Source organism: Homalodisca vitripennis, chromosome 4, assembly GCF_021130785.1.
Source record: "Homalodisca vitripennis isolate AUS2020 chromosome 4, UT_GWSS_2.1, whole genome shotgun sequence".
NCBI classification, from domain to species: Eukaryota; Metazoa; Arthropoda; class Insecta; order Hemiptera; family Cicadellidae; genus Homalodisca; species Homalodisca vitripennis.
In genome coordinates, this window is record NC_060210.1 from 25,136,889 (window position 1) to 25,160,414 (window position 23,526).

A 23,526-nucleotide genomic window follows, 5' to 3' on the forward strand; every position below is an offset into this window, starting at 1 on the left:
TTAAACGATGCAGTAAGTTAATCAATTTTACACTGAATTCATAAATAAATAAATTAGCAGTTCATAGATTTATTCAAACCAAATCATAGCCCGTTAAAAAAGTAGTCACTTCAATAATGTTGAGTTTGACCATGAGTATTTTTTATAATTTTCATAATAAAAATAATTAGCATCAAGTCAACTTAAGAAATATTACAATTTCTTTTGGGAGGAAATACAGGAAGGTGAAAATAACAAGTCATCCACTCAATGCTTGCAAAGTACAAAATTTAATAAAACTAAAATATACTCTTCAATTCTTTAAAAAAATATGTCTTGTAATCAATCTACAATGATTAATAAACATTGATTTTGAAGCTTCTCTGATAGTTGGATACACAAATCTTGGGCATAAAAACTACAAAATAATAATGTACAGATGTTTTATTCTATTTTATTTGGTCTTCAAATGAATTAACCTTGTTAAAAACATAAGAAGTATGAAATAAAAAACAATCATTTTAAAACTAAGCTGTTAAACATTTACACAATGTTATATTGCTCATAATGGGTAATTAATTGTTCTGCACAGAAATTTAATTTTGTATCCCAAAATAAATAATAAACTATACAATATAAAAATCAATAAATAAGATTACTTTACACCAAAGGAGGCATACAACATTTCAACAATCAATAAAACAAATAAATATAGTGCCATAGGAGTAGTTCTGTAACCAGAACGTAACAACGTCTCGTAACACATAAGAATGTTTCAGAAAAACTGAAAACATACTACAACTTAACACATAGTAAGTTACAAATAATGCACCATAATGAGTATGTGATCAACGCTCACATTTTACAATCACAGGAAATACATATAATGATTATATAATGATATGGACTTAAGCATCACAACAATGACAGAAAGAAAGAAGACATTACAATCATTTCTTCACAAACACTTCCAAAAACATTTTTCCAGTTTTTCAAATACTGTACGTATTTCTTTTAAATTAGTCTAATTTACTGCCTTTTTGGATGTATAGAGAAAGAAGCTTTGTTAATATTAGAACAACATACAGAGCTTTCATTTTATTTGTTGTTTAACAAATACGTCTTAGACAGAAGCTAATAAATTTGCCATATATGTTTTTAAATAGGAAATAAACCTAAATTTCAAGGACCCCAACACGGCCTTCTCTTGTACAGTATTTTTTTTTAATTTTTGTCATATTAGTGACAGTTCTTTAGCATTAAAGACCTATCTACAATAATATGATAAATATTCCATTTTACTTTAACCGATGGATGATGTATTTAGGGGTTGGAAATGTTGTGAGATCAAACAGAAAAAAGTAGGCTGTAGGATGTTGAAGCAGGCCAATGCAATGAGCCAGAACTTAACTAGAGACATACTCCTGGATACGCTGGATCAGAGGGTCCAGTTTAGCTGCAGAGATGATAAGGATGCGCCTGTACGGAGTCATTGCAACATCATCCTCCATCCATCGACCACTCAAGCCTGAGTCGCTCTCGGACTTGACACAGAACTCGAATCTGCAGTCAGCCTCCTATAATTAATGAAAAAAGGAATAAATAAAAATAGACAGACACAACAGTAACGTGTCTGTATAGATTCATGGTAGCATTTTCTGCTATGAAGTAATAGTTTAGACCTAAGTCGATCTCAGCTGTAACACACAAGTTAAATCTTCACTCAGTTTTCTAAAATTAAACCAAGCTAATAATAGTAATAACAGATATTTAATTTGTAACATTAAAGGCAACATTGCTATCAAATCATCACTCAGGATCGAGTCACTCTGCCTAGAGACAGAACTTGAATTTTGAGCCATCCTCTTAAAGAACTATTCTGGTATTGATTTTGGAGTCAAGAGATCAAGGGCAGTCTATGTTTGCAAAATTGAACAACAGAGTCTTCACATTACTTCAGACTTCATTTTACTGTCGATTTCAGTATATATTGACACAGGGCAAAGATATACATAGATACAAGACAAGAGCCCGGGAGCGCTTTCGAGCCTGACAGCATAGAACAGCAGCATTTGAACACCTCCCTTCAAGCTGGGATCAAATTCATTAACAGTCTCCTTGAAACACTAAATTTAGAAACAAATAAAAAAAAATGTTAAACCCAATTCGTGGAGGTTCCATTCCATGAATTATGAATTTTGTTTCTTTGTATGTGTATGAATGTGTGCCTGCGTGCAACTGTATGGAAAGTCGAGTGAATGGATTTAGTTTTTAAGATAAATACTGTAAAAAATTGGTATTATTGACTATTGCAATATAATGTACTATATATTGTCAACGCAATAAAATTATTCTATTCTATATGTCTTATCTGTCTGTGTTATAACTCTTCTGCCTTAGCACTTTGAAGCTTAACACATAGGTTCTTTGTGGCCCAAGAAGGAGCTCCATTGATTGTAAGGTAAAAAGTTAAAACGCAGTTATTCGCTAAGTTCTGTTGGGTCATCTGATACTTCGTTGTTTGGTTTATCACTATTATCTGTCTCGGGTTAGCAATCTAAAACAGTTCTCCAAACCAAAGTTATTAGTAAGACTAGAGTTATGTTTAATAACGTCTAGTCCATGTCAAACTGCACACTTGGTGAAGCTTGATTCATGTCTCCTATTAACCCGGAAGACAACATTATTGCCTCTTAAAACTGCAATGACTATTTTTTGATTTCCATAAAACTGCTACATGCACACTGCTTTATTTTTTTGTTTTTGTATAACAAATTATTTTTCCAATTTCTTCCCCGGTTATTGTAGTGTTTCTGACACCAACATTTTCAGAATTAAATTCATTCTCTAACTAAATAGAGAACTGTAAATTTCGTTAAAGCAATTTAATAATTTGCTGTCGTGTGCTTTATGTGGTTATACATTTTTTAATATTAAAAAATGGCATTAAAGTCTTAAAACTACAAGAAATAATAAAAACTTTACTATGGCAACCCAAATATTTTAATTTAGAATTTAATTAGCTACAACATACAAAAATGTCTTACCCTTAGGGGAGAGGGGAAGAAATAATTTTATAATAAAACAAAATTAAATAGTTTTGTTCCCTTATTTGAACAAACCTAACAAGTTTTCACCTTGTTACCAGGTTATTTAATCGACAAAGAAAACATCAGCTGTGGATGTCTAAATACACCTTAGTATTTTGATAGGAAAAAGTCACAGACATACTTGACACATTAGATGATTTATCCTAATTATTAAATTGTCAACAAACTACTGTAAACAGATTACTGTACATTAAATATATATTCCGCCAATGAGCGTCAGAATACTGATGTTTAGTGACTTGGTTACTAGTCCATAAAACTGTTGATAGCTAGTCATAAGAACTATTACTTTGTTTGCTGTATTGTTAAAACTCAATTGTTTGATAAGATATTACAGTTCATCGTTTAAAGTTAAAATAGAAAACTGAAATATAACAGATCATCAAAGAGAAGAGAACATGATCTTTCACAGTTTTTAACTAATGCATACTAACAACATTTGAACTACTGTTACATTACAGACCTGATCAAACAGCTCTTCCTCAGGATTGGACCACAGAATCTCACTATCCTGGGTCACAGGAGTTGTCTTGTTCTTTCCAATCTTTTTCTTCTTCTTTAAATTCTCATTATCCATTTTGTAAAGTTTGCATATAATGATAAAATATGCAAAATCAAAAGATAAATTCTTCTCTTTGGCTCTTTTCATTTCCTTGCTGTAGAAAAAAAGATATTTAATACTTATGCAGAATAAAAGTAAAAACTTTTCTATATTTATTTTACATTATGGACCACAAAAGAGTGCAGTTGGCGACAACCAATAGAACAAACAGATTCATGTACATGACACTGCCACGCTACACATCAAGTATCACATTACAAACGGCAATACAATATACCCAATTAGTACTACGACACTGCTAAACATCACTGCTAGTTAACACAATACAACTATCTTATTGACTAAGAACCTTTATTCCATACTTATAAATTTTGCAGACAAGGACTCTTGATAAATCAAACCTAGATATACATCAGGTTAGATATACAGAGGTATGACTGTATTCTAAAAAGCATGAGTAAATTATAAATATTCTTAGCTTTAATCTATTTTATCTCATGAGCAACCAAAACTAAACAATTCTATAGATAGGATTTTTATTGGCTATCTACTTTAGAACAATCATTGAATAATTTATTCAGTTAATTTCGGACTAATGGTCTTTATCCGTGCTTTAGTGTCTGCACGAAGGAAAACTCTGACTTATTACGTCACCAGAGTTATTCCTGTATTTAATAATCAAGACAAACAATTATCTAAAAACTATAGACCTATTCCATAGTACCAATTTTTTCGAAAGTATTTAAAACATTAATTTAAGACCTAATTAATCTAGATTTTAATAGTTACAACTTGCTTGCTGATTTTAGTTTTAGAGAAAAAAGAAGAAACTGCTACATTGTGAGTAATTGAGCAAACCATAAATGATTTTGAAGAGAAGAATCAATAATGCTCACCCTTTTTAACCTCAGCAAAGCTTTTATGATCACTTAGGACAAGAAGATGAGGAGTCCCCCTCAATGTACTCGGTTCTAAAAGGACCTTTGCACTGCTTCCAGAATGACAAGATAGTTAAGGGTGGGGTAAGTGCCCCCTCCTGTCAAAACCCAATAAGGAAGGTTAATGGTTACTATTTCAGTTGTTACTTTAAAAGAAGGGGAGGCTAGCTCTGTCCCAGCCTCTTCCAAAGGAGGCAGGGAAACTGGATTACTGCCTCGTCTTTAGGATTTAAAAAGCCTGTAACATTAAGAGAATCCCACCTAATTGAACAGTAATCATCGTCAGTTAACTAGACCTCTCAATCGTAAGTTTTTACCCAATTATCTTGCCATTTGCAGATAGTGATGTGTTTATTGCCACAGAGGTTTATTGCCATACCCAGTAGATTCTACTAGCCAGTACAAGCCAGCTAGTGGTAAACCCTCCCTGGAGTGATAAAACTTTTGATTATGAGCCATTAGAGTTATTGATTAACAAACTTAAATGTTATGGCTTTTCTGAACAGTCAGTTAAACTATTTTTTCATATCTCACCAACAGGATACAATATGTTACAGTGAAAAGAAAAAATCTATATTTCGTAGAGTGAAGCAAGGTGTTCCTCAAGGGTCAGTGCTTGGTCCTTTCTTTTTTATTGTCATTTCAGTAAGTTTAATTTATTATGTTAATATGGATGATAACATGCTTACTGGCTTAGATAAATCTTTCAAGTGCAACTCAAAATGAAAATGTTCAAATAAAATATCAGTTTTATTTTACATTCAAACGGAAATATCCATTTTTACAGCATGAAAATAGCAATTAGAAAAGTATACGAGGTCTGTCCAAAAAGTATCCGACCGCCGACCAGTAGGCGGCTGCGGCGTAACCGGCCGGATCGAACCGGTTATTGGAGGGGAGGGGCGAGCCTACTCTTTCCCATATTAGGCACTGAATAGGATCCGGTCACTCAGTGAGTCACAGCGCTCTGTTCCGTACAGTACTGCCGTGTGTGTGCGTCGCATTTCAATATGACTGAACATGTTGAGCAGCGCATTTGCATTAAATTTTGCCAAAAACATGGCCATTCAGCATCAGAGACGATTACTATGATACGGAAAGTTTATGGTGACGTGTCTATGGGCGATACACAAATAAAAGAGTGGTTTAGGCGGTTTAAAAATGGCCGCATATCAGTGGAGAGTGATGATTAGATGACCGATCTGGCAGGCCTTCAACGGCCAGAAACGCTGAAAATGTTGAACGTGTTCGTGCAGCAATTAATGAAAACCGTCAATTGACTGTCCGAGAGCTGGAAGAAGATTTAAGAATACCAAAATCGTCACTTTGTAACATTTTACACGAAGATTTAAAAATAAACCGTGTTTCGGCAAAATTTATTCCTGGCTGCTGAAAGAAGACCAAAAGAACTGTCGACTTGAAATCGCACAGGACAATCTGGATTTGATAAGTGACCCAGGACTATTTAAAAAGTTATTACTGGTGATGAGTCATGGGTTTATGGCTACAACCCTGAAACAAAGGCTCAATCTTCACAGCGGACAACTCACAAAGAGAAATGGCCGAAAAAAGCAAGACAAAGTCAAAGCAATGTCAAGACAATGTTGACAGTTTTTTTTTTTTTTTGACTAGGACGGCATTGTTGATCACGAATATGCTCCAAGAGGCCAGACAGTGAATAAGGAGTATTATCTTGAGGTCCTAAGGCGGCTACGAGATGCAGTGCGAAGGAAACAACCTGAACTGTGGACAAGCCGTGACTGGATCCTGCAACGACAGCGTGCCAGCTCATTCCTCAAATCTTATTCAGCGTTTTTTGGTCAAACACGACATCAACCAACTACGACAGCCTCCTTACAGTCCTGACATAGCTCCTTGTGACTTCTGGCTATTTCCGAAATTAAAAATTCCTTTGAAAGGAAAAAGATTTGACAATGTTGAACAAATAAAACAAAATGCGACGAAGGACCTGTTAGCCATTCCACAAAATGAATTTAAGGAGTGTTTCCGGAAGTGGGAGGAGAGTTGGAATACGGTAGTGGCTTGTGGAGGGGAGTACTTTGAAGGAGACCAGATTGCCGTTGCCGCTGAGTAACGTCAAGGTCAGATACTTTTTGGACACACCTCGTATAGATGATAGGATAGGGTGTAACAAGCAAAAGAACCCTAACCAATAATTAACAACGAAGATTTAATTTACAAATAAATCATAAATTAGTTCACTTCATATGAATTGATTTATAAAAATGAGAAAACTCAGAATATTAGTCTGAGTTTAACACACTTCCTGAATACAAGATTTAGAAAAAGACATTTTTTAAATCTGCAGTACATTACCTCAAGCTCTCAAGAAGTGGTACACAGATCTGAGCAGGAATGTTGATGAAACGCTCATTGATGAGGAGGCCGACTGGGCTGGCATCATTGGCCAGCAAATTGTTGACCATGGCATTACTCTGATCAGTGCCATGCTCCTGACACAGCTCTGACAACAGCTGTCGCAACTGCTGGATACATTCGAGGTTCTGCAACAGGTTACGATAGAATATATTTTCCCATTATCAATTAGCGTATACGTGAGCGCTATCTGCTGTGCCAGAGACCCATGCTCACGTATTTGACAGAATAGGTTTGAATTTTAGCACTTTTCACATAGACAAACTCCTGTACTTTTGGCAGGAACAAATTCCTCGAGATAGTATTTAAATTGAAGCTCAGATCACACAAGGGCTCCTCCTCATCATCATCATCATCATAAGATGTTTCCGTTATCACGGGTCGTCGTACACAGCCTCCTCCACTTTTGTCTATCATTCCAGGTCTCCTCTTCCTCCACCTGTATTTTCTGTAGTCCCCTTCTGTCTATGTCTTTCCACACTTGATCCTCCCATCTTCCTCTCGGTCTTCCTCTTGGTCTTCTTCCTCCTTCCTCCTTCTCCAGTGCTATTCTAGGCATTCTATTATCTCCCATCCTCTTCACATGCCCCATCCACTGTATTCTTCTTCCTTCCATTGTCTCTTGCAGTGAAACTACCTTCAATCTTTCTCTGGTTATTTCGTTCCTTATTCTATCTCTTCTTGTAGTCTTCTCTATCCCTCTTAAAAATCTCATTTCTGCAGCTTGCAATCTGCTTAAATCATTTTTAGTCCACGTCCACGTCTCTGCTCCATATAATAAAATTGGTTGGAAATAAGATTTATACATCAATACTTTTGATTCTTTCCCAATGTTCCAACTCCACACAATCTTCTTCACCATATTGAAAAACTTTCCACTCTTCCATATTCTGTTTCATATCTCTTCTCTTATTGTGCCCCTATCTGTTATGATACTTCCTAAATAACAGAATTCCTTCACCTTTTCAAATCTTTTTCCTTCAACTAACACGTCTTTGTTATTTCCTTCCCTTCTCTCTACTTTCATTACTTTACATTTTTGTATGTTCATCTCTAAACCATATTTCTTCGCCACTTTTGCCCATTTGTTCAACTCTCGTTCTAACTCTTCTTCCCTATTTTCCCATATCATTATGTCATCCGCATACACAAGGGCTCTTAAAGGTGAAATTTAACCTTTTTTCTTTGTATTATAATATGTACATACCTATCTATCTATAAGTAGTAGGTAAATAGAGGATTACTTTGTTTCATTTAATATTCTTTTAACAATTTTTTTAGCTTAGTCCCTTATTCTGACACCTGTAATTATCTGTAATGTTATTACAAACTTTTACTTTATAATATATTCCAATATTAAAGAAATTGAAGTTGATGTAGTCATTGTAGAGAATTACCATTGGAAAAGATAAAAATTAATATTCTGATTCCAATATTTATAATTAATTTATATTTTTAGCATAGAGCATATTTTATGTACCTATTTGACAATGTCTATTACAATGTTGTATGTTGTTTAATGACAATAAAGAATTGATTGATTGATTGAATACAGGGTGCGGTAGATAAGTAATGAGACTGGCCGCCATGCGGCGCCCCAGTCGCTCGCAGTGCGGTCTCCACCTGCAAGTCACGTGGTGGGGGATCTGAGCTAACAATAGAACCGGTTCGCAGTCGCGTCGCAGCTCTGGCTCAGTGAGGGTCAAGCTTCGCGTACTACGTTGTTTGTGTGCCCGTGACACTTGTGAAAACGCTGAAGATGGATCGCTCGATAGAACAGCGGTATGCAATCAAATTTTGCTTTCGCTTGGGCAAAACTGCTTCGGAAACTGTTGCTATGATTACGGAGGCCTACAAAGAGCATGCCCTATCAAGAGCTCAAGTGTTCCGGTGGTTTAATGAATTTAAAAACGGGAGGGAATCTGTTGAAGACATGGAACGATCTGGACGCCCTTCAACGAGTCGTGTGGATGCAACGGTGGCCAAAGTGAAAGAACTCCTGGCCACCGACCGTCGTTTAAGTCTCAAAATGATCGCCGATGAGTTCTCCGTGAATAAATTTACGGTTCACCAAATTGTGACGCAAGATTTGATGATGAGGAAAGTTTGCGCAAAATTGGTTCCCCGAGTGCTCACCGCCGAACAAAAGCAACGACGAGTGGACGTTTGCCGTGAGATGTTGAATGAATTGGAAAATAATCCAGACTTTTTAGACAACGTAGTAACAGGCGACGAATCGTGGACATTCCAATACGACCCGGAGACGAAAGCCCAGAGCTCGGAGTGGCACACACCGGCATCCCCGCGGCCGAAGAAAGCAAGAATGTCAAAATCCCACGTCAAGACAATGCTGATTGTGTTTTTCGACAAGCGGGGGTTAATTCACAAAGAGTTTGTCCCTCAGGGGAAAACTGTTAATGCTGAATTCTACAAAGAAGTCCTTCAGCGATTGCACAAAGCCGTCAAACGGAAGCGACAGGACCTTGCTCACTGTTGGCGTCTCCACCACGACAACGCTCCAGCGCACACAGCGTTCCTTGTGACCTCCTATTTGACTCGAATTGGAGTTGAAGTTCTGCCACAGCCACCATACAGCCCTGACATGAGTCCTCCTGATTTTTTCCTATTTCCGAAGGTAAAAAGATGCCTGAAGGGTCATCGTTTCGACGATATTCCAAACATCCAACGTGCTGTCACGAAGGCACTAACTGGGATAGCTCCAACTGACTACAGTGGGGCCTATGAAGCTTGGAAAACGCGCTGGCAACGTTGTCTCGACGCCCAAGGCGAGTACTTTGAAGAATATTAACGTTTTTTATAAATCGGATCAATAAATTTGTTTTTCTAGACTGAGTCTCATTACTTATCTACCACACCCTGTATTAATAATTGGGGTTTTTTTTAAATAAAATATCTGAACACATCATTTGAGCAGTTACAGGTAAATAGAAAAGCCTATATACAGGATCCGCCAATGAAATTTGAAAATTTCAGATATAATTTTATTGTTAAAGAATTATTTATTTAACAGTTTTTAACCCTTTGCGATCGGTCGTCGACTATAGGTCGACCGCGGCAGTTTCGCTGAACGCTCGCATGTCGACAATAGGTCGACTGGATAATGTCACTGCTTGTTTGGCCATTTCTAACCTATTGCTGTTCGGTATTTGAGTTATTCAGTACTTTGGACTTCTATTTTGGTTACGTGAATGCTACGTCGATCTTTATTCACGATATAGGAGGCATTGGAAGTGAAAATAGAAGACCAATACAACTGACGTTTGCACTTGCGTCGTGTTTACAAATATGGCTGGTCCAAGTACAAGTTTTACTGACGATGACGAAATATTAGATGAATTAGATGATTGTGATAGTATTTTCAGTGAAATTAGTATCCAAAATGAAAATCAGATTATTGAAGAAGACCGTGATAGTGATTGTGAGTTGAAGCATAGTGAAAATTCTTCTGAAAACATTGTGGTAAATGACGGTAACCTAGACAACGAAAGTGATGTGTTTGGATTAGAAACTTTAGGTAATGATGGGGAAGAATTTGATCAATTCATGGATAATGTGATAGAAGTAGGACAAGGAGATGCAAATAATAGAGGTAGGCCTAGGCTACAAACTAGTAGACTAAGAGGAAGAGCTAGACATGTTACCCAAAGTAGGCCTAGGGCTGGAACAAGGCAAAATTATAATATATATATATATAATGTATTATATATAATATAATGAATAACATGTATCTGATGAGATCCTAGTGCCTTTTCACCTGTATTCATGTAATTTTGGTTTATTACATATGTATAAAAAAATAAAAATTATGTTTTTATATTTTTTACTTCTTTTTTTATATTTTTTAAATGTTACTTAAAGTTATAAAAAATACTATAAAATAATGTAAATATTCTTTTTAGGTTATTTACATTGATATATAAAAAGAAAAAAGTTGCAGAAAAAGGGATTTAAAAATTGCATTTGTGTATTGTTAAAGAACTGTAAACTAACAGAAATTAAATACGACCTGAGGACAGTCGAAGCAATTTTTATTGAGACCTCAAAGGGTTAATACATAAATAGGTAACAAGAGATTAGCCACTTGATTTAGTATGTAAAAAAAAATATTTTTTCGAACACTGCACCTGGCAGAAATCCTGTTAACATTTATGTATTCTTGAGTCGAGCTTGAAAGTTTTGCATAACTCTTCGTAGCATATTGACAGGTTTTGCTGCAATCTCTGCACGAATCCATTGTTTGAGGGTTGGGATTGTCACTCTGTTATTAGGTATTCCCACAAAAAGAAGTTGCAGACAGTTACACCGAGTGGGACCAATGCTTTGACCATGGGAACAAAGCATTTATTGAAATTGTTGACGTGTGGCTTGCTGCCTGTTGTTCAAGTGTGTTTTCATTCACTGGAAAGCAGTCAAGTTTGGAGTGAAGTTTGAAGGTGTGGATTATTTTATTGTATCACTCAGAATTATTGTTAACAGGATTTTCAGCATGTTCCTCAATAAAATATGAGCTGATGACTATAATAGCCAAAATAGCACACCATACTGTCACTTTCTGACCGTGAAGAGGTGTTTCATGAAGCTATAGAGAATTTTCCTCCGCCTCCGTGAAATTTTGTTTACCGAAAAAACCGGAAAGGCGGAAGTGTGCCTCATCACTCATCCATGGTTGACTTGGTTGTCATTTCTTCCCACCTGGCATAACCTCGCAAAATTGGATATGCTGTTGGATCCTTCTCACTGATGTGTCACTTAATCGAAGACGTGTGGCATGTTGAATGACCGATCGAGATGAACTTATCAACTTATGTTATTGTATCAACATTGCTTGTCGAACACGTTCAATATTTTCAGGGGTTCGAACGATTTTGACACTACCACCTCTTTTTTTAAACATCGATCCTGTTAGCTTGAGGTTGTTTACTGATGTTTCAATTGTGTTATCTGACGGAACAGGTTGGTTGCACGGTATGTTGAGATGCCATCGAAAGTTATGATGTGTTTGCACTAAACTCTTGACTGCGTAACCACAATGCTCACCCATCCAGCACTCCATTTTAAACTAAATGACAAGTTAAACTGGTTCGAACAGGCTGGTAACTGTGTTACCCCCCACTACAAGCCTAATCTCAAATCTTCCCTTTCATTGGCAGACGGTGTGTATAAAGAAAATGATAAATGATTTTTCAAGGTAACCGTATTTTTAGATCATTTGCCAACATAATCACACAACAAATCAGTGACAAGTTTCAAGTTCTAAAATCTGATATCTTCCTCAGGTGAATAACTAACCAACACAGCTTTTATTACCAAACAGAGAACAGAATTTCTAATAAACTAGTGTAATATGGATTATTAATATGGTTAAAAGAATGCCATTTAGAATAAACCAATAGAAAAATGACCTCCTCCCTTACCTGATTTTCAGCCATTTTATATTTGCCACTCTCACTTGTAGTGTAGTTTGGTTATTGTGTGTGTAATTATTGAATTCTTCAGTTTAATTTTAAATGATTAATGCTTGTTTTATTAAATGCACGTCCGTTAAGAATCTTGACTTATGTATATCATAACGCTTTGGTATGATTTGTTTATTTTAAAATAGATTGTGATTATGTTAGTTATCAACAGATTGCAGATCTCATAACATAATATTACTGATTTCTTGCACCACTGAGCAATGACAAGTCGTAAATCATCCTGCTACTTTCTTTCTTTTGCTCTGCCAAATTAAAACTAGGAACTGATTTTTGTTACAAATACTCTACAATAGAATACAAATAGGACAAGTACCTGCTTATCTGTCAAATTCACAACTGTCGTGATACCAAACACGTCATTGGGTGATGTGTCATCATCTTCGTCTCCACTATCTTCATCAATATCACTTTGCTGAAATAAGATAACCTAAATTTATTTTTCTCTTTAAAAATGCCTTATTCAACTATTTTATCAAGTAGTTAACTAATGCATGACACTTATTTGTTGTAAAAGCATATATATATATATATATATATATATATATATATATATATATATATATATATATATATATATATTTGTACAGCATTTAATCCAGTACATTGGGATACCATGGCCATAAAATTAAACCTCATAATAAGGAGCTGTACATTTTTAAACAAAACCTTGGAAAATGCTTGCCAGGTTTCTCACCTAGGCTGAAATTTCCTTGGTGCTAGTTAAATAATAACATTTGACCTCTGGAGTTCAAAGTGATATTCTCCGCAGAAAAGCAAAATATTGAACATTTATAATGCTACCTTGAACGGTAGTGGTGACATTACAAGTGACAATGTGACTGGATAAAGACAAAGTCGATGAGATCTAACAATCATACTGTAACTCAATACTTTTAGTTGATATGACACTTTAAGAAAACCCACAATAATGTTTGCACTTTATGTAAATGTTTTATTACTGTTTACCTTAACTACACTACACACATAGATCTGACAAATTATAATGCCTTTCAGATCTGACGAGTTGATATTAACCTTCAAGGAACCTTCATAATAAACTTGATACTTTAACTTAATATTTTCTGTGTATTACCTTCACTACACTTCCCACATAGTTCTGAGAAATTATAAGGTCTGTCAGATCAGACAAATTGATATGGGCTTTCAAGAAGAGCTGCTGAAGAAGTTGTTTGATGCCATGAAAATCTGAGTCAATGGGATTTCGTCCTTCAAAATCTACCTGGATCTCCTGTAACAATAACAGAACATAACTACCCGTTATTTAAAAATTTGCTTTATCTAATGGAAATTGATACTGTAGCCATCAAGTAATAGCACTGTGGATGTACAGTTTTTATTATTAATTCAATTATATATACTACAGGAATCCATTACCAAAGTCTACCCAAAAGGAGATCTAGTAGCCTTATCTGTAGGCTTCAAAGGAGTACTATAGGAAAGTATTTTTTCAAACAATTTAGTAAAATAAAGTATATATAAGTGAAAAAAGCAGACGATATTACTCATTATATTAGGACTACAAAAATACATTATTCTAAATTTAATATTTCTACACAAAGCTGTGAGGTAAAGTGGCCCATCATGTGCCATTAATGTTCAATCTTTCAATCTTAGTTACTCCACAAAATACATGTGAAATCTCCTACTCCTTCTAGTTCTAGAATCAACAGGAGAGTTAGTGAAAATACCCAACTAGCCTACATGCTGCTTAGTGATGTTGTCAGACCACTTTCCCCATTGAGCCGGAGCTATATCTTAATAATCTAAAAATAACAGGTATTGGGCTAATTGGCTTCATGTAACACTAAAGAGTGTTTTAAATTATGGTTTAAAAATTTGTATTGTTTGCTGATTATTGAATTTTTGGTACATTTTAATAGTTTTACACAAAATTTAGATTGTTATTGGTAGTGTCCCAAGACCCAATATTTACAAAAAAAAGCATTACAACCATTTACTTATATGGATACAATGTAGATATTCTTGTCTTATTTGATATAGGCTACTTCATTTGTTATTAATTAAAAATTAAACAACCTAATAACTTTTTACAATTTATATTCATGACACCTTTTGTTTTTGAAGAAACACTCTGCACACTAACATAATTTAAAAAAGAATTATGATTATTACTGTACTATAATAAGTTGTGATAATATTAACAATAATTTTGTTCAGTTATGTGGATCTGAAGATAAATTCATAAAAAACTAAAGGCTTTACAGAGTTTTTTTATTAGAAGGATTGATTAGTTTTAAAATAAAAAGTAAAGTAAATATGACTCAGTAAGAATATTACCATTTAATTTTCTGTTAAAACGAGTGGGCCTATTAAGAAATGGAAGGAATAATCTATGTAATTACAATAAATCAATACCATAATCAATGATCAGTCATATATAAACTATTTGTATCCCAAGTGTGCACTGGTACATTACATATATTGTCTCACTAGTGACCTGTTGGTGTGCTAGTACTATGCTAAATTTTGGAAATATTTAGAGTAAAAATTATATTTTTTGTTAATTTTTTTAAAATAATCGTGCCCATAGTAACAAATTTAGGCATGTCACACCACTTTTTAAAAATAAAATAAATTTTGAAATCAGTTATCAATTTATTTATTGTTTTGTAGAGGATATAATTCTCTAAATTTTGGAAACATTTAGTGTAGAATTAATATTTTTGTAAATTTTTGAAAATAATCGTAACCATAGTAACAAATTTAGCCTTTCATGTACTATGTGTGGGTTTATATATATGTATATATATATATATATATATATATATATACACATATATATATATACACATATATATATATATATATATATATATATATAATTTTTCTTCCATAGAACCTGGATATTATTATATATTTTATGAAATTAGATAAAATTAAGAATAAATTGGCTATCTCAGATTATTTTATTTTTTTTAATTTCATTTATTTAATAGTTGTTTTACGTAGTCTTGGCCTCACCCCAACAAAACCTGTCGGTGAGGTCCACTTGAAAAAGTATGTAGAATACATTGATACAAATATTCAAATTTTAACTTTCTTTTAATTTACTAAACTATAAACTCAAATTCGGCGGTTTAGGGCAGACACTAGCTTAGGTATCTTGGTATGTGTGGTAAATTGATTGATCGAAACAGTACATTTTTCAAAAATAAAAATTAATAGTAATAGTTAAAATTAAAAGCATATTTGAGTCCCTACAAATTCCAATTCATTTTCCCCTCAGCAACTACAAATGGCAACCCTGTCATCAGGAAATCTGACAACGCCGGCTACCGGAATTCCCAAATCTCCTTATCTCTAAACAAACAAAACCTGCCCTCAGTCAAATTCCAATACGTTTCTAGAGTGGACAGTGCAGTACTCAATCCGCTACGCTTTAACATGACTGAGGAGGTAAGGGAACTCCGGCGCGCAGTATTGTGTATGTGCTCCCCTTGTAGAGTTCACGGTGTCAGTGTTTAGTGTGCGTCAGTTATAGTGTGTGTCAGTACTTGTGTGTGTTTAAATCATCCAATTAGGTTAAATATGTGTGTGTGCGCAACACTGTGTTGTGGTGCTTCCCGTGACGTTTATAGCCATTCATCGCCACTAATAACAGAGAGTACACAGTAACCATAAATAAAATTCTTAAAAAACTAATAACAATATGAAAACTAACATGTAATTCATTTATTTTTAAAGCTACAGTATCAACGGTACAACAATATTATAGTATAGTATAACACCAAGCATAAAATATAGATAAACCACTAATTAACGAATTACAATAAATATTTAACATATAAATAACAATGTCAGAATAACTTATTTACTTCTAAAACTGTGCCCTCACAGCTTTAAATATCAGTGATTAACATTATGATATAATTTAAATAGCCAACAATATAATCTATAAATAGATAATGAGTAACAATAAATTATCAGAGAAAATAACAATGTTAAAATTAATATAACAATCCATTTAACTGCAGGCCCACGATACGCAGTGTTCAGTGCTTGTGTCGCGTCATTCAGTATGCTAGAGTGATGTCCACTGGGTATATATGCATAGAGTATATATCCAATGTGTGTCAGTGAACCAGTATTTCACAGTGATTCAAAGCTAGTTGTGGGTGTTTCATCACTATTACGCTATTGTGGTTTTCTTTCTCAGGTAAATCTCAGTTTAATTACATTTCTAAGTTTAATAGCCATAGTTCAATACATTTATTGTAAGTCTTGAAGTGTGGTATGTTCTCAATTTCATCCGGCAATGCATTAAATAGCTTAGGGACTATAGGGAAATTCTGCAATCTCCACCCGTACACGGTGTTGGGAATAGGTGTGATATATTTAATAACATTCCTTGTGTTAAATTTCCTTCTATACCTTTTTTAAATTCCATATTACCATAATATTTTGTTATGATATTTAACGTGTAGAAACTCTTTGGCGTTAGTTGTTCTGCATGACTGTACATATACTCCCTTACACCTAGGTTTGGATCAAAGCCGTTGCCAAACAGTGCCCCCAAACATTTTTTTTGAAGACAAGCTATTATATTTAAATGACTGACTGCTGCTGTTCCCCACACAGATGCACCATATCTTATATGTGATTCAATCAATGCTTTGTATACTGCTAATTTGGCATTCTCACTAAGTTTATGCATCATAGCAGTGCCGGGACATAACTTTCTGTGCAATCTACTCACATGATCACTCCACGTTAATTTACTATCCACAATCAGACCTAGATATGATGTACTCTGAACCATGGCTATATTTTCATATTCATACAAGCTCTGCTCATGCAGGCACTTACAGCTATGATATTTGATACTTATATCAATATTTATTTTCATGTTCTTAGGACATATATGCATGATGCTAGTCTTTTCTTTGTTAATAATAAGTCCTTTGTCATGACTTCACTTAGTGAACTTCTTAAATTCCTCCTGTAAAATATCTTGTAATCTCTGTAAGTTTTTATGCTGTGTCACCAATACCACATCATCAGCGTATGCAAAAATCTCACACATTGTAATTTTATTCAATATTTCATTTAGATAAATATTAAACAGAGCTGGTCTGATCTAGCTTCCCTGAGGAACCCCATATTTTGTATTCTTCTCTTCACTCAACACGCCTATTGCTTTAATGACAAATTTTCTGTCCTGAAGATAGCTTGTGAACCATCTGAGGTAGGGACCCCTTACACCCATTTTATACAGAGAAGCTACGATATGACTGCATTCTATAGTTTCGAAAGCCTTAGAAAAATATATTAACAAGCATAAGCTATGAAGTCTGTTATTCATTCCATAATTCAACACGTTTACAAACTCCTCCAATGCTTGAACAGTACTGCGCTTTTTCCGGAAACCAAAGTGCCTATCACTTAGTATATTATTATCTGATAGATATTTATTCACGCTACCTAGGACATATTTCTCCAGTATCTTCTCTATAGAGTGCAGTATAGCGATAGGTCGATAATTTCTAAACTCATTCTTGGATTTACTCTTATACAGTAAATCGGTCGGATTACAGATCTTTTTAGGCAGTTTGGAAAATCACCTTGAGAAATTGAAGTGTTAATAAGTGTTGCTAAGGGTTCAGCTATTTTTCCCATTACTATTTTCAAATCTTTCATTTGTATGTTGTCTATATCTGGGGATTTGTCAGGGTTCATATTTTTAATTAAAGTCATGATCTTTTCAGTGTAGCTTTTGGTATATAAAAATTATGTCTTAGCTCTTCGTTGGTCTCATTTCTAGTGGAAATATTTTCTACATCTACATACCCACAGGAATGCTTTAGATTATCCACTCCTTCAACATAGTATTGAGCAAAACCATTTACAATCTCAATTATATTCATGTTTTACACATGCCTATTTCTTTCAATAGCTTTATCTACATTCCCTTTTACGTTTCTGCCGAGAAAAAGGTTAATATTTTCCCATACTTTCCTTGTGTTAATTTTATTTCTTTTAAATATATTTTTATAGTAGGCATTTTTTCTTTTTTAATCATATTGCTCAATCTATTTCTTATTCGTTTATATAAATCTCTATGTCTATGGTTTGAGGGGTCCCCTTTCCATAATCTAAATATTCAATCTCTTTCCTTTAGTAAATTTAGGAGTTCTTGATTCATCCAATGTTTAATAGGCCATTTACTACGAGCTTAACTCCGTTCTCTGTCCCTCCCACTTTTTCTGTCTATTGTAATCGTGCTTTCCTCATAAAACTTTGCAAATTTCTTAATAAGTTTATCAAATCTTTCATAATATCTATAATATCACACTTTTTACCAAGGACAGCCCTATCTCTTAAAAAATGTCTTTTGTAGTGTAGTCATTTTATTTTGATGGTTTATTCATGTTTTTATACTGTAATTATCTCCACATTTTCCTAAAAACATATTGTATTACACATATTGAACACACACACACACACACGCACGCACGCACGCACACATGCACGCACACATGCACGCGCGCGCACACACACGTGTTCTCCTTTAATGTAGGAAAAGGCCAACATATTAATATTAATTAACTATATTTCGCATTATGCTTCTTCAGGTCAAAACAACATAACAAAACACATAAAATAATTTAAAACATACATGTAAACAGATAAATAAATTAATAAGCATAATATTCTTGAAATGATTAACATATGTTCAAACTGTGGGTGTAAAGATGTGATGAGTGTTCAGATGATTTAAATTTATCGAAGATTTAATCCATAAGGAAATTTAGATTTTGTGACAATTTGACATGCTTGTTCTAAATTTCTTAATGTTGACGTATTTGAATTATTTTTTATTGATCGTATTGGTTTTACTGTATATAAATTTTCAAAAGATTCTTTGTGTATTTTACTATGAATGACTAATGGTTTTGATTCATCATTATGCTTAAAATCATAACGGTGACCTGTCATTCTTATTCTTAAATTATTTGTTGTAGAGCCAATGTAGTCTTTAGGACATTGTTTACACTGAATTTGATATACTACATTTTTTGTATCACATGTCAAATTTCCAATAATTTTGTATACTTTTTTAGTTGAACTACTTTCGAATTTTGATGACTCTTGTATTTGATTGCACACCATGCATCTTGATTTATTACATGGATGTGCTCCTTTAAATTTAGTTTCCACATCAGAATCAGCTGGTAATTTTGGTTTCGATATGTCCTTTAAGATAGGAGGTCTTTTAAAAACAATACGTGGAATACTTTTTAGAAATGAGTCTGTCAGTGGAGAATTTTGAAGAATTTTGTAAGCTACTTTAAAAATTTTGTTAATTTTGTAGAGACCCGGATGATATTGTGTTATTAATTTAGGCTCATCATAATATTTCTTTTTGATATAACTATTATTAAGGTTACTTTCATTGAGCTGTAGCTTTTCATTCAATAGCTTCTCAGGATATCGTCGTTTTAAAAAAGCATCATATATGTTACCTACTAAAGTAATTTTTAAGATCTTCACTCTCACTGTATAATTTAGTTGCTCGTGTAACCAAGCTTTTGGGAATTGATCTTTTTACATATACAGGGTGACAACTGTTGTAGTGTAGATATTGAAAAGTGTTAGTAGGTTTTACATTAATTTTGTGTTTCAAGTAACCTTTCTTGATGTAAACGTCAATATCCAGAAATGTAACTGACTCTGTTGAAATTTTCCAAGTAAATTTTAAATTGTTATCGAAGGAGTTCAATGCGTTTAAGAAATCTAAAAGTTTTTCTAATATATATATATTTTATAATAAGTTAATTCAAATTTGACTATACAACACAGCTATTGTTGGGCACTAAGAAGCCCTTATCTACTATTTGTTATTAGGTTATACATAGATTTATATTACAAATATAAAATGTTAAAAATAATATTACAAATATAAAAAGTTAAAAATAATATAACAAACGCTCATGTGATCTGAGCTTGAATTTGGGTACTATTTCAAGAGATGTTTTTCTTGTTTTGACCAAAAGTGCCACTGAAGCCCGCATTGATAGTGATTGAAAATGCGAGAGCTTGTTCTTCTTGTAGTCCGTTATCTCTCTGTTGTTGATTGTTCTTCTGTAGAGTAATTTCTGCTATCTGGGCAAAGTATGTATTTAGATATTTAGCTAATTCCACTGGGTTGTCTACAGTTTTATTGTTAATGTTAAGTTTAAGACATAATTGACAGAATCTTCTATTATTCCTAATTACCATTAATGATCTTTCCCTAAATGTTAGGTCAAAAATTTTGATGTAGGCTATGCTGATGATACCAATTTTTTTAAATCATAGTGATAACATATACAATTTTAGTGATACCTACTGTCCAATCTGTTATAGCTGATGCATCTGCATGGTTTCAAACAAATGGTTTTTACTTAAATCACGCTAAAACACAGAATATTGTATTCACTCTAAGGTCTTTTAATATGCCTCAATACAGCTTTGTTAATATGACAAATGTTAAGTTCTTAGGTGTATACATAGAAATCAGCTTACATGGTCAAGTCATGTAGACAATATTTTGCCTAGGTTGTCCAGAGTAATTTACCTCTTGAGGCTATTAACGTCCCTTGTCAATATCAATTATCTCAGAATGGTTTACTTTCTACTATAAAATATGGTCTGTTATTCTGGAACTCGAGCCGCTTGAATGAAATATTAATTTTACAAAAAAAGCTGTCAGAATACTTGCTAATGCTGAATTCCTTGACCACTGCAAACCTATTTTTATGGAACTTAAAATCAATACAGTTGTTTATCTCTACATTCTTGATCTTGTTATTTATGCTCTTAAAAAATCCCCTGTTTTGATGTTTAATGAAGATGTTCATAATTATAACACAAGAGGTAAAAAATAATCTGTCTTTTGGTCATTGTAGGTTGAGTAAAACTTTGATGAGTCATACGGTGATGTCAAAGAAAGTTTACAATAAGTTTAGTAAAGTAATTAATAAGTATAACATGCAGACATTTAAAAATAAGTTAATTGCCTGGCTCTTGAGGAACCCATTTTATTCTTTGACTGACTTCCTGAGATGTCAAGATATATCCTTTTAATTTAACAGTTTGTTATTTCATTAAAATTTATCTTGTTAGTTTGCTAGGTTCATGCCAGCCAGGATTGTTATCTGTGAGCCATATTTATTCATTAAGCTCATTTAACATTAATTTATTCGTTTATTGCTCTATTAACTGTTTAATATCAATTATTTTTATATTGAGTATTTTATAATATTAGGTGTATTTATGTAAGTTTTAAAGTTACTATTTTAACCACACTAGTCTACACAGAACCACAAGGATCTCATATCTACTTTTTTATATAATGATTGCCACTTCTTAAAATTATTTTAATATATGTTATTAATACTTAATAGTTCTTTGACGAGGCATTTGACTGAAATTTGACTTTGTCACTGATTGTAACTGCCATACGACAATAAAAATAATTTGATTTGGTTACCACTGAATAACCTATTACTGACACTAATACTGCAGATTTGTTAAAGCACCAAGTGTAGTAATTATGCATGTTTTATTTGTGTCAGACACGTTTATCCTTCATAATAGGAAAAAGTAAGTAAATGTTATACTGTATTGTTTGTTATATTTTATAAATACATATCCTAGATTGGTTTTTAATCACCATAAAATTATTACTTTTTACACTGCAATTTAAAATACAACATAATCTGCTATAAGTAGTTATAACAAGCATTCTTTATCCATGAATATTGATGATTGATATTATTGATCACTCGAGGACGCTTATTGTAAGCTTTTGAGACTCAAAGGACCTTTTAACTCTCAAAGAAATAATCGTAATTTAGAGGTTGTTAAATGCCATTAAATTTAAACTTACAATCTATGTCTGCTATGGTAATAAATATTTGTCTTTGCAAATTCATATAGCCAAGGCTCTTGGTCACGAAAATACATTTCATGCCATTTCTATTTACTAGTCATGTAGGGAGGTTAACAAATATATTGATTTCTAGGAAATAGATACAGTGGACATAAAAAAAAAACTGGCATAATTTTACACATCATGGCCTGCACTAGCCTAGGCTATGTACAACCGAAAAATGGTATCCTCCCTTAAAATACTAATATAACAAACACAAGAATAGAGAACATAAAAGAATACAACTCTAACCTAATATAACAAGGATTCTTAGTAAAGGGAAATGTCGCTTTTCCTTTTAATAAGGAAATATCGTGTTTTATAAGTTTAGCGCTAGGCGTTGCCGGCCTCGTGTTTAAGCCGTCTAACCTCAAAATATCATGCTAACTTACTTCTTGACCACCAATGTCTTGAACGTCTTCATTGTCAGAAGCGTCGTCCCCGCTAGAACTTCCTTCGTTGTCTTCAATATGAAGTGCTCGTTTCTTTACTGGAGCTGACATTTTCACCCAAAAGAATAATATCTACTTCTATAATACAAGTCAACGGCTACAGACGTCAAGCTGTACAGATACAGCAAGGGTCAGTAGGCAGACTGAAAAGGGAGAGTCCACTTTCATTTAAGGTTAGCGCAGCGTTGGTCGGTCAATACTATACTTAGTATGCCCATTGACTGTCTAGATATGCATGTCACATCTACAAAGTTGATGTGACTATGACGCGAGCACAGGATCTAGGCTAATCATTATTGACTATATGTGAATCATTTATACAATGATTCATATTGTGGCACTGTTATAGAATTGACTGCCTATAAAAATTCCCCAAAACATTTATCCTAGCACTACCTTGGAAACCATACTGGGCAAAATCGACTTATTGTCTACCAGTTCAAACCTAAAACTGGTATCCAGAGATAAATCTGCACTGAAATCTGAAGTCGCTGCTCTTTTTTCAACCTCAGAAACGTCGCCGTGAATTGCTAAGGTCGAACGAGAGATCGACTCTCTATAGACAGAGATACTGAATATAAAGTCTGCATCTATAGATGATGTATAGTCAGAGATGGTTGACTGGCAGAAAGCCA

The 23,526-nt window shown here is 33.7% G+C and overlaps 1 protein-coding gene across 1 annotated transcript; it reads right to left on the bottom strand.

Annotated features, from left to right (window-relative positions):
* Positions 1 to 246: 246 nt before the first annotated feature.
* On the bottom strand, positions 247 to 23,149 carry LOC124359059 (protein BCCIP homolog). The gene is made up of 6 exons (XM_046811465.1): positions 22,832 to 23,149; positions 13,578 to 13,733; positions 12,798 to 12,896; positions 6,927 to 7,114; positions 3,553 to 3,745; positions 247 to 1,556 (listed from the first exon to the last, which is right to left on the bottom strand). Exons 1-6 carry the CDS (start codon positions 22,940 to 22,942, stop codon positions 1,386 to 1,388), a joined length of 918 nt encoding a protein of 305 aa, XP_046667421.1. The 5' UTR covers positions 22,943 to 23,149; the 3' UTR covers positions 247 to 1,385.
* Positions 23,150 to 23,526: the final 377 nt, after the last annotated feature.

Bases quoted from the DNA above. Each gene is read 5' to 3' on its own strand.
- LOC124359059 (XM_046811465.1), bottom strand. From the start codon at position 22,942: ATGTCAGCTCCAGTAAAGAAACGAGCACTTCATATTGAAGACAACGAA. The intron at 7,115-12,797 runs GTACTTGTCCTA...AACCTGTTGCAG, and splicing joins TGAATTTGACAGATAAGCAG to AACCTCGAATGTATCCAGCA. The intron at 3,746-6,926 runs GTAATGTACTGC...TTTTTTCTACAG, and splicing joins CCACTTCTTGAGAGCTTGAG to CAAGGAAATGAAAAGAGCCA.